Genomic DNA, 12,777 nt, shown 5'->3' on the forward strand with positions numbered 1-12,777 from the left:
ATATACAATGCAGGGAAGCAGCCTGCCAGCAAAGGAGAGCTCAGGGTGTCTCAAAGTATGTGGGAGAGGACTTCACACTGTCACAACTTAATGGCATGCGACATTGTCCAGGGAAGTCCCGCAACAAGAGGCCAAACAGTCACTGGCCTAGGACAGAACTGCCTAGCTGGTGTAAAGACGTATTTATGCTACGTCTGATTTAGATTGTGCTCTGCACAATCAGATAGATCTGAAGGTTTCCCTTGTGCAATCATTTCCTTTGCCAGGAATCAGAAAAAGACTGTGAAAAGACTGTGAACAAATTGTTTAGGTGTTGAAATTTAACTCTGTAGAATCCTTACAGTGTAATCACAGTGTGACACAGCAGGAGTACGTTTGTCAGAGGACTGAAGCCTCTTTGCTCTCTCTGCACAAAACATATACATTAGCATTGTATGGTGTGGGAGTGCTCCCAAGCACACGATGCAGCTATGGGTACTGTCGTGGTTTAACCTCAGCTGACAACCAAGCATCACGCAGCCGCTTGCTCAAGCCCCCTCACCCAGAGGGATGGGGAGGAGAATCAGAAAGAAATGTAAAACTCAAGGGTTGAGATAAGAACAATTGAATAGGTAAATCCAAAGCCGTGCATGCAAGCAAAGCAAAACAAGGGATTCATTCAGTACTTCCCATGGGCAGGCAGGTGCTCAGCCACCTCCAGCAAAGCCAGGCTCCATCACATGTAACAGTTACTCGGGAAGACAAACACCATAATGCCAGATGTCCCCCCCTCTTCCTTCTTCCCCCAGATTATACACTCAGCATGATGTCATATGGTATGGAATATCCCTTTGGCTACTTCGGGTCAGCTGCCCTGACTGTGTCCCCTCCCAGCTTCTTGTGCCCCTCCAGCCCTCTCACTGGCAGGGCCCAAGGAACTGAAAAGTCCTTGATTTAGTATAAACATCACCCAGCAACACCCAAAAACATCAGTGTGCTATCAGGGTTGTTCTCACACCAAATCCAAAACACAGCACTGCACCAGCTACCAAGAAGAAAATTAACCCTATCCCAGCTGAAACCAGGACAGTACACAGCTCCATGCCTACCCTGCCTCCCATCTGCACTGCGACTGCGTTCAGCCCTCTGCACCATTTCTGTTCTGTTAGGGAAAATAAAGGCTTCAGATCCTTCAAGACTGTCTGGAAGACTTTCCATTACATTTTCTTTTAGAGACTGTATAAGAGTTTATTTTTAAATATCCATAATGTGTATGAGAAAATTATTACAAAAATCTTTTTAATAGACCTAATGTTTTTTCTACTAGTGTCCTAGCATTAATAATGTCAGAATATGAACACCAAAACTGAAAAGGCATTTAGTAGAAGCTAGTCAGTTCCAAGACTTTTCACTCTGATGTGTGCTAAGGAAAAAACCCAGCTGGTGGGGTTTCTATACCAGCATTCATGTCACCAAGAGTTTCCATCTCAGACTCCATACAACAAGGTACCATGCATCCCCTGCTCCTCTTGAAGAGCAGTCTGAGGGCATCAAGTACCTCACAGGAGCCGTACAGCCCTCTGTAGAATTAAACCTTTACACAAGATAGCCCATCAATGTTTTTGTGAACTGTTGAAAAATACGCTGACAAGGATAAAAGAAAATAGTCATTTGGAATTTTGCAGAGAAAAGCCACTCTAAATCATTTCCAACTGCAATAAGTTTTTGCTCCTGTTTTACGAGTAATAGAGGAGACTATCCCTGCTTTATAAACTCAATCAGTTAATATGTTTAAGAAAGTAGACAAGTTTGTCTCCTGCGGGGGTTTTCAAATATTGTCTTTCCTTGTGGCTGCCAGTATTTCAACATCCCGTTCCAGAAACACTCTTTATTACTCTTTGGGAAAAAAAAAAAATTTAAAAAAAACCCACAAGAAACAGCTGCATCCGAGGAAAAGAAAAATGGTTAGAAGAACAAAAAATGGTAAATTACATTTACATATTAGGCAATACTAAAGGGTTGTACGCTGCTCCCCGCTGCTACAGTACACCAGAGGAATAAGCAGAATGTAAAAGTCTTTTCACTCTAATCTCTCAGGATGTTCTACAGACAAACAAGAGCTCACATCTCCAATAACCTCCACGTCAATGCATTCTGCAACTTCAAGACTAAGTTTCAAGTGTGTTTCAACTCAATTCTGCAGTAATTTCAGCTCTTGAAGAACAAGTACTGAACAGCCTTAGTCCCATCACGCGGGTCCCCTCTGAACGTGCTCAGAACTTTGCTAACACTCTTCCTGCAACCAAGCAGTTTTCTCTTCTGAGCTGCATAAATTTGCTGCTGATCCAAATGCAGACGAACCTCGGAGGGTCCTTTGTGCCCATGGAAGTTCTAAGTTCACTCTGTCCTTTCCAAGAAGAACAACAATGCATACACCAAACAGGGTATTGCTGCTTCCCTCCACAGTGAATCCTGCCTGAATTAGAACTTTTGAGAAGATGTATCCTCTACCATGCCAGGACCATCAGACTGTCACATATCATGCAGAATTCAACCCTTTTATCACCATCAGATCTGATTATTTCTTTACGTATAGCAGCTACTAACATGTTTGGAGATGCAAAATCATATCACTTTGCTTTCTGAAAGGTAGCAGTAGGCAATACCTCACCACAGAATGGATTCCATAATTAGAAAAAGCACAGGAGCCAGCTTTTTCCCCCTCATCAAGCTTGGGAAGCTCTAAACAATATGCAGAGGCAAAAGGGGAAAATGGTTACAGTACTGAAAAGGCTAAAATTTGAATGAGATAACAACAAACCTTTCTTGTGGAAGGAAAAGGAAATGACCGATTCTAAAAAAGCTTCTGTGATAAATCATCACCCCTGCATGAAATTCCATTCATATATGCTGCAAATGGGAGTGATGTCAGAGAAAAACAAAAAGGAACAAAAACTTAGCAACAAACAAGTTTATAAAGGACAAAATACAGCTTGCTGGAATTGCCGAGCTCTTTCAGTAGTTCAAACAGTAGAAGATTTCAGAATCAAACAAGTTTCAACGGCTGTATTTGTATTACAGCTCTAATAAAAATTTTGAGGTTTATAAAACTGGATGGTAATTTTCCACCCTTTCCAGAAGCATCTCAGAATATCCAGGGGAATAATACCTGAAAGAGAAACATTTTGTTTGTGCATTAGACTACAAGGCATGTTCTGTGCTAAATAATGAAACACTCTCTGTATTTCTATTGATCAGCAAAAATCCTAGCATTAAACACTAGTCAAGGAATTCAACAGTTATTCCCCTACAATATTTTAAGAGTCTGCTTTTCAACTTATATTACCACTCATACTTGGAAGTCAGGTTTCCAAAAATATGTTTAGCTTCTGTTAGGGTACGTAGGTAAGTGGCTAGTTTTCAGATAGGTTCAGCAGCCATAAGCATTGTCTTTACTGAGAAACGTAGATGTTAACTTCCTTTGAAATTATGTCCTTTAGTAAAAAAGCATGAGTTTACATAGAACCATAGACTGCCAGACAACAATAGCCTACTGCTGTTTGTCAAACATAAGCACACACCCCAAAATTAATGTGAAGTCTACAACAATGCAAGAGACATTGATTCTAGAACAAAAAAAAATTATCACAATGACCTTCTCTAATACCAACTCAAGGACAGAGATTATCCAGTAGGTTTTCATTAGAGTAGGACTCTATGGTGCCATTGTTGTCCTCCTGTCATTCAGTTGGTTTTCCACAACAGGCCAACTACATGCTTCCAATATGCAAACATCACCAAAACTGCATTTAATATTTGTTTCCCAGGTTAAGAGTATCTGACATTTATTACTGTGTGGTATTCTAAAAACATGCATCTTAGTACATTTCTGGTTTTGCAGGCATGTGAATTGTAATCTCTGAGCCCTGGAAGCTTTAAGTATAAAGACAGAGGAACACACTTCCACATAATGCATGCCTGAAATGTATTCAGGCAGAAATCCCCAATGTTTTCACACTGAAGGAAGATCTATTTACCTTGTTGATTTTCATTTTCTGGGTGATTTCTGCATAATGTAACTCTTTTTAAAACTCATATTAGTTCTCTGATTGAAAGCTAACTTTTCAATGCATTATTATATTCAGTCTGCAAACAGCCTAAAATAACAGGTCTTCAGGACAAACCCAGAGCTGGAGTCTATTATAGCAGCTGTGCCTCAGGCAGCACAACCAACATCAGGCAGTAGCACAAAGAGGCAAGCAGTAGATGTTGGAAGGGGCCCTTTTCTTTATTACATCCCAGCCTACATGAGTAACCTTGTTTCATTTACAGGGGAAAAAATAGCTGTAACAAAGAAACATTAATTATGTCCAGCAAAGCATAAGCAAATGTCCTCTTCCCCTCTTAAGTATAAGCTGCAGAATGAAGTTTCTTTATGGTTTTGCTTTTACCCATTTGACAGCCACTAGCTTTTCCGTGTCAAGAGAAGCAGGACTTCATTCTGTGTGACTTTGTAGCTACTATTAGCTGAAGAACTCTGTTGCTATAATTAAAATGATGATGCAGATTTCCAGAGCCTGTAGAGGGAGTGCACGAGTACAACATCGTTTTTCTGTGTTGATAGAGTGAAGGACTGCTAAATGGGTATCTAGAATCTAGGAGGGCATTTCTCTCATTATTACAATTTAAGATGGTGACATTTTGACTGTAAGCTATTTAATAGTGTTTCTGTATTCATTAAGGGCAAAGTTCAACTTGGTGCAGACAGCTGGTGTATGGTCTTTTTATATAACACTTAAGCCTCATGATGAGGCTTGGGGGAGGAAGGGCAGCTGTGGGCAGAGCAACTGTGCAGGAGAGTCTCTGGACCCTCTGTACATGAAAGGAAGTTTCGAATGAGCCTCTGAATACACTAATTCAGAAAGATTCTTAGGGCAGTCGAGGATGCAACCAAAGATTCACCAATACCTGTATTTTGGAGCCTGAGTAATCCATAACTAAGTTACCAAGTACAAACTGAACATCCACAGACATTAATATGGCAGCAGTTGTGCTGAAGCCTCAGTCTGTCTGGGTAGTGCAGGACTGACTCTTCTCTCCAGTTTCCTGCAACAACCTGATTATTTGGGCTTTGCTTACAAAGACATTTGATTCCAAAACCAATCAGAAATAAGAAAGTGTTCAAAAGTATGTGTCTAGCGGTTGTGTTACCACTGGGGCAATTAACCAAATGTTACAGTGTTTCATTAAAAATAAAATTAACATAGAAGTTAATTAATATTTTAAATACTTGCTTTGTATTGTTCCTGTTAAAAACATCTAACAGTGTTGTAAGTATGAATTTTTAAAATTTAATTTTCCCTACCTTACTATTTCTTCTGGATAGCAATTGTTAATAGTGTTGATATATTCTTGAAGAAGTGACCCAGGCTCTGCTTTTATTTCTTGAACCTTTTTAAGTCCACCAGTTGTTACAAAGAGACGACGTGCTTTACTGTCATGTGGTAACACCTACACACAGAAAAGTACATTAAAAAAAAATATTGTCTTTTAAAGGAACCTCTATGCTACTAGGCTCAAAGATTGCTTATCTGTTTTTAATTCAGAGGATAGATAAAAAGGAACAGAAGTACAACATCTGTAATGACTACTGTATTTTAACACCCAGTTGTACAGGGAAAAAAAAAAAATCACAAACCAGCCCTTTATGGTTATAACAATTTAGCATGTAATTTAATACATAACATATATCTAAAATTAATGAATTGAGTATTTCTTTTTACGTAAATAATATTTCTTGAATTATTCCTATGGAGACAGTAAGATTGTAGAGATGAAATAGATAATAAAAACAGAACACTAACATGGAATAACAGCAGCATCTGTTCCACTTAAACCAAGTTATTCAGGTCTTTTATGTCAATTCCCACAGTTTAATTGTAGAGCAGAATTTTATATCATTATAATGATCTAGTATAGATTAGTGCATGAAAACAATACTGAGAATCGTTGCAAGTGAACAATGCAGCCTTGAAGCATTACATGCTACTATTAAATTCCTAGATATTAAAATCCTACAACACACTGTGCAGCCATGGAAGCCTTTTACAAACACATACACACATGCACACAAAGCAAAAAATGTGAAGTTTCTGCAGCCAAAGGGGATGAGAAGCAGAAATGATCAGACAATACATTCTGTGCTCCCTGAGTGATGCCAATATGCAGCTCTGTCCAGAGGATGGGAGGGAGGGAGGTGGGGGCTGGGCCAGGCAAGGGAGAATGACAGCACATAGTCGATAGGCCTACAAGGCTGCAATAATATTAAAAAAAAAAAAGAAAGAAGGGTGTGTGGGGGGTGTGTGTGTGTGGAGACAGATAATGCAAGACATCAGCTGCATCTACAACAAAACCACATGGATTTAAAACCAACTCAAGAGTTATATATCACAGGGGCAAAAGCATTTTGTAAGCCCTCACACTGGTCAGACAAACCAAGCCATAAATTTGACTATCTCAGTGTAAAACAAGAGCCTTGAAGGAAGAAGGGATTGCCTAAAAGGCTGAAGCAAAAGAAGGATGAGGCTTCTGCCATGCGTATAGGCAAACAGCCTTCATCTCTCTGGTCTCTCTAGGCTGTATAAAATCAACACACAGGTGAAGAAAAACACAGGAGCAGCATGACCTCTCCCTATTATATGCTCCACAAAAGTATCAGGAACAACTGTGATCATTTAATTGTGGGCACTGAAAAGACTGCTGTTTCCATGTATTTCCCATAACAAGAACTGCCAAGGAGGAACTAGCAAGGACACAGGATACAGCCCTTTCCCTGCCTTCCTCCTCCACACTGTGACTCCCGGGCTGGATAAGACAGCAGAAAACTCTCTTGGAAGAGACCCTAAAGACAGCAACTCTGAGACACATTCCCTTCCCCCAGTCCAAACTGAGACAGCACAGAATTGCACAGACCCTGAAAACAATAATGCTAAAATTACCCAGTCCAGCACCAAGAATGGATAGCATCCCACTCTGAAGCACAGCTCAGAAATAAGGCTTTTACTGTGCTATAAATAAGCCCACAGAAGTAATGCACCACAGCTCTAAGAACTGCAAATTCCCAAGCTATGGTACAGGAGAGAAAAAAAGCTTTTACTGCAGAGAACTTAATTTTAAATGTATACTTCAGAAGAGCAAATGCCAGACAAGTATAGTTTGTTTAATACAATGTAGGAGAAGAAGAAAAACAAAACAAAACATCAGCTGATATAAAGGGTACAAAACCACTTCAACAGCAAACAACATTCAAATCTATACACTGGGTAACCAACTACTGTGCACTCAGCTCATTAACAGCTCCAGTCAGCAGACAAACAAAAGGCACTGGATTCTGACCAAACCTCCGATCTTTGTACAGACTTAGCAAGAAGATAGGACAAACCTAAGTGTGGCAATGTAATCAGAAATCTGCACTACAAACACTAGTGCTTCCAGATCTGCAATAATCAGAACTGAATATCAAGAGTGTTTTACCTGGCTATTTCTAGAAAGAACACCTCACCAAGAGAGCCTGGTACCTCCTGCTGACATTATACTGCAGAGTATCGCACAAAAGATAGTCTATAGTTGAGCAGGATTCCAAACAGCTGGTAAACATTGCGGACACTGGAAATTTTCTGATTAGTTAGCAATTACTTAAATAATCTGGAATTTTTTTATCAAAGCGTATCACTTTTTATGTGCTGCACTCAAAATCAACAATGTAATAACAAACAGTTTCAAATTTTGAGAGGGATGAAAAAAGATCTAGGATTTTTACACTTACTTAATTGAGACTGAATATTATTAACAAGATAGAAGTGGTGAAGCCTTCATACTCTAGATTATTGTAAAATACCTGACTTAAGTCACTCCTGTACAGACAGCTTGTAGTTTATCAAAAACAGATGTGACTGGGATTTATGTGACACATTGGCTCAGTGAAAATATTTGCACATGAGTTAAAATTCCACTTCATCTCAAGAAGCAAGGAAGAAAAAAACACCTTGCTTATAAGCAACTGTTTTCCCAGCATTAGGATGAATTATGGCAGTTTCCAAATGAAACAAGTCTCTAGCTTTATCAGACAAAAGAACTGGTTGCTCCAAACCTACTTCTGCAGGGGATGCTTCAGGATCCTGAGAAAATAACTGAGACCTTTAGAAAGATTTCATCTTTGGAAAGATAGCTTCATTGCTAAATTGAAAACCATTAACATATTATCAAGCAGAGCCTCTTCTTACCTTACTAAACTGCCCAACAATATGTTTCATAATATTGGGAGGGGCATCATGCAGCAATGGTTCAAGTGCCGGAAGATAGGTGCATTTCTGAAGGATGTTCTTTAAGGCTTTTTTAGTCTATTGAAATGCAAAATAAAATTTCTCTAGTAAGACATCAATGAAAACAACAAGAAATCATGTTATATATCACTGAAGTCTAATCAAAAAGGCAAATTGATCAGAATTCTCAAAGAGCATTTTCTGAACAAAAAACTATGATATCTATCAGGTCACTTAATGAAGAATCAATTTTCTACTTAGATTTATTAAACCTCAAAACCTACAGTGCATCATATTCTTATTATGTTATCTATGGTCAAAGTAATGGCAATTTACCTTTGACTACAATAAAAGCAGGAGTAGAACCTTTAAGTAAATTGAAGTATTGTAATATAATAAGAAGGCTAAATCAAAACACATTTTAAAGGATTCTATTTTAGAAATGGCTTCCTAGAAGAGTCTGCCGATCTGGGACGTCAAAGTGCAGTACTGTCCAGGGGAAGAGAGAGTGAAACAGTTGTACATCAGTGCTTAGTTTCTGAAAACAGACTCAATGTTGACTGCTACGAGCAGTAAAGATCTTCTTGGGCAGGATTATAGCTACGGCTAATTCCACCTTGATATTTTGGTAACTACTGAAAATAATTATACAGAAGTTACTTTACAGATCTGGAATGTTATTCTTCAGTGGAACATACAGAAACATAGTACAACATGGGAGACCATATCCTGTCATATTGTACTCTTCAGCTGGCTGGCTTACTGTTGCTCAAAAATACACTTTTACCCAAACTGCAACTCTACTAGCTCCCACACAAGGAAGGCCCTAAACATGAACAGCTACATGTTTTCAAGAGCAGAGCTTTCAATATTTGTTATAGTTTTATTATAATAATAAAAGTGTAAGCAAATTTCCTACAAGGACTATATTTTGTACAAGGTCTTATACTTTAAAAAGAAGTAGATAATTAGAGATTAGTCACAAGAAATTATAGCATTTATGGGTGTATGCAACTGATCTAAACTGGGAAGAAAAGGGACCAGACTGCTGGTCTCTCACTGCACTCTCAGTTATGGTAGCAATCATTATTACTCTTCAAAAAGTTATCATTTAGGTGCTTTGCTTTCTCATTAACATAATCCTGGATTTATCCCATTTAATACAGCTTTAAAATGGCTGTATCATATGATTTGGTATATGCCATATGCACACCCATTAGGGCCAGCCAGTCCTAACAAATGATACACAGCCTTTGGACACCCTACACCCAGGAAATCCATGCCTCAATAAACATCAATAAAAGCACATACCATTTAGTAGGTTTTAAGCACTTATACCTGTTGATTACAATAAATATACTGTAGATACTACAAAAATACTTGCTTTCATTTGAAGGTCTTCTGAACTACGTGTGTCCACATACATAGCAAGCAGTGTAGGTAGCACGTTTGCTACTGCAACAGCACGTGCATGCGCAGGAGTATGTCTTCCAACCTGGCCCAAGGCCCAAGCAGCTGCTGCCTTAATATGATCTTCCTGTTCTTCTAGCAAGCAGGCACACAGTGGTGGTATTCCCTGTAGCATCAGTCAAAAGCACAACCTTAAAAAATCTACACCAGGGAAGGACAAGTTTAAACTGATACAAATTGGTAGAAAATATTTCTCTACACTCTTCTAAAATAAGCTATAAGAGAACGTATGCTAGTGGTGTCATTTTTACTTCATGACTATCAAGAATTTTTAATAAATCTTAATAAAGCTAGTTAAAGAAAGAGACAAACAGATTCAGTGTTCTGACTCAGAAGGCAGTTTGAGCTAACACACAGATTTAAGGGATAAAAGAAATACATGACAATCAGGCTGTACTAAGAATAAAGGCTTCAAGTTTTGTCAGAGTGAAAATAAAAGAATTTCAGTGTTTATGAATTATTAAAGCAGTTTAAGACCAGAAGGGCTCAATCATTGGGTCTTTTTTTTTTTTTTAATCCACAGCACTAAATTTCAATTCAGCAACCTCTTCTTGAGTCCAGTACTTCATGTTTGACTCATCCAATCACTTCCAGAAAGGGTTTCAGCTGTTGATTTGAAGACATCAATAGATGGAGAATACCTCACTCACATCCAGCTGTTACTTAAGTTCTTCTGGTTCAGGGTCACAGTCTTTACCCTTTCTCCACAGGATTATGGAGCTACTCAGTAGCTGGTATTTTATGCCAGGATACTTCAATAGGAATCATTTCATGCTAATTTAGGTAAGGCAAGGCTACTAAACATCTAACCAGAATACCTTTTTCTCCATCCCATGGATAATTTTTTAGTCTTTTCTGCACACTCATAAGGTTTTTTTCAGGATCCTTTTCTAATTACAACAACAGAACTATATACACTAGTACTACAGATAGATTAACCTCTCTTTTCCAATTATGCTTTCACTCTTCAATACCACAAAAGGACTGAATTGTCTGTCTTTTTTGCCACTACACTGCAGCAGACCACCACAATGAAGTGTTTGTTCAGTATGACCCCAAAAATCATTTTACAGAATTCATCCTTTCCAGGATATGCTACTGTTACATCGTAAGATTGTAGATCTGTAACTGCATGTGGTTATCCAACAGTGCATTTCTTTCAAATGGTTCCAGTTTATCAAGCCCTGTCCTCAGCACTATGTACCACTCCAAAAGCTTAGTTTCCCCTAAAGCAAATTTTTTTTTAATGGGTTTTGGGTTTCTTTTGTGGATCATTCCTTAAAATATTTAATTTTCATAAGAGTTTGAACAGAATCCTATTAAAATCTCTCACTGCACTCTCAATCAGTTATGGTAGCAGCCATTATTACTCTTCAAAAAGTTATCATTTAGGTGCTTTCTCATGAACATAATCCTGGATTCATCCCATTTAATGTCAAGCCCTCAACAGCAAGAGCATGTTTGCTTTAGGCATCCCTGAAAGTGGAGAGAAATAGACACATCCCAGACAAGGGCCTCCAGAGAGGGCAAGGAAAAAGTGTCTATTGCTTTAGTTTTCAAATGCAGAAGAGCTTTTTTTTTGTAATCACTTCTACCTTCCTTGCATATTTATTGATGTTATGTTATAGCAACTTCCATTTTTTAACTTGCATTCCTACTAGAAGACATTTCTATTCCTCCATCTTTATTGTTTCTTTGTTTCCACTCACACAGTATATTTTAAATGACTGACACAGTGTGAAAATGGGCCAACAATGCTCAGTGAAATTACTTCCTTCCTCCTGTCATTAGTTAGCATTATTCACATCAGAATATTATGTCAGGCACTAATTTCACCTATTGTGAATATTGCAAATTCTCTCCCTTCTATATCATTGCACATTAGAATTTATTTAAACCTGAAAACGTATAGCTTATCTCATTTGAAATGTCACTTGCACAACTGAATCAAACCACACAACTTTAGAAACTGAAGTCTTTTCAAGTCTGAAGATTTCTGTTGTGAGACTACTCTGGCAGTACTAGCAAAGTCATGCTAGTGCAATGAAGAACATGTCATTAAATATTCTTGTTTCAAAAAGGGTTTTGATGTAGCCACAAATATTCATTTTAAGAGGAAACAGACCACAGAAATTCACTGACTTATTTTCTGTACCCGTGCAATTGCAACACACAAAAATCATGTATTGTAATACAAACAGATGCTCACAAACTAATCCAGGACATTTTATTAAAGGTTCTACTTCATGAAGACACACTTTGATCAGGTTACCACAATTTCAGCTGTACAAAGCAGCAGTATTAGGAGAAAGTGTGTTTGTCAACAGCAAGTATGTAATTCTGTTACAAAATACATTCTCTGTATATGTTAACGTGTATCTCCTTCTCAGAATACCACTGAAGAATTCCAGAAACACAATATAAAGTAACAGCTAACCTTAGAGACAATCACTGCCATTGACAGGTTCTCCGAATGAGCTGCTACGTAACCAAGCATCATGATGCCAGGCAGTCTGACAGTCCCTCTGCAGCTGCCAATACAATCAATCACAGCAGCAACTCCACCTGCATTTACTATAAGCTGTGAAAGCTGAAAAGATAAACAGAAGAATTTAAATACTGTGAAGTATCAACAGGCATAAAGCACTACATTAGCAAAGTCTTTAATGTATTGCTCCTGATTTGCAAAGTAAAGCTGCAATAACAGTGATATACCATACAAACTGTTGGGCACCAAGTGCAGCATGAAGTTCTCAGGAAGGAAGCTGTTTTGCTACTGGTTTTGATTGAGTTTACTGCAAAGAGATTGGGACTCTGAATTCTTGATGCTGTATAGCATGGAATGATACATCCTCAACTCCATTAGTATACACCAAAGAAATGTGCAAGTGACAGCCCGGTACATGAATGCTCTTGAAGATGCACCTACTAAGCCAGATATTCTTTCATACTAGTGCCCACTCATTCCCAAGCCAACATCACATGCTCTGTGCAGGGACAGAGGGAA

The 12,777-nt window shown here is 38.4% G+C and overlaps 1 protein-coding gene across 1 annotated transcript in view; it reads right to left on the reverse strand.

Annotated features, from left to right (window-relative positions):
• Positions 1–998: 998 nt before the first annotated feature.
• SPAG6 (sperm associated antigen 6) overlaps positions 999–12,777 on the reverse strand; it is a 37,331-nt gene continuing 25,552 nt past the window's right edge. Inside the window, exons 7-11 of the mRNA XM_037387278.1 lie at positions 12,208–12,360; positions 9,685–9,876; positions 8,262–8,378; positions 5,345–5,490; positions 999–3,148 (exon numbers count right to left, since the gene is read on the reverse strand). Of these exons, the coding sequence (XP_037243175.1) occupies positions 3,082–3,148; positions 5,345–5,490; positions 8,262–8,378; positions 9,685–9,876; positions 12,208–12,360 (675 nt within the window). The 3' untranslated portion in view covers positions 999–3,081. The remainder of the gene's footprint in view (positions 3,149–5,344; positions 5,491–8,261; positions 8,379–9,684; positions 9,877–12,207; positions 12,361–12,777) is intronic.

Source organism: Falco rusticolus, chromosome 4, assembly GCF_015220075.1.
Source record: "Falco rusticolus isolate bFalRus1 chromosome 4, bFalRus1.pri, whole genome shotgun sequence".
NCBI lineage: Eukaryota > Metazoa > Chordata > Aves > Falconiformes > Falconidae > Falco > Falco rusticolus.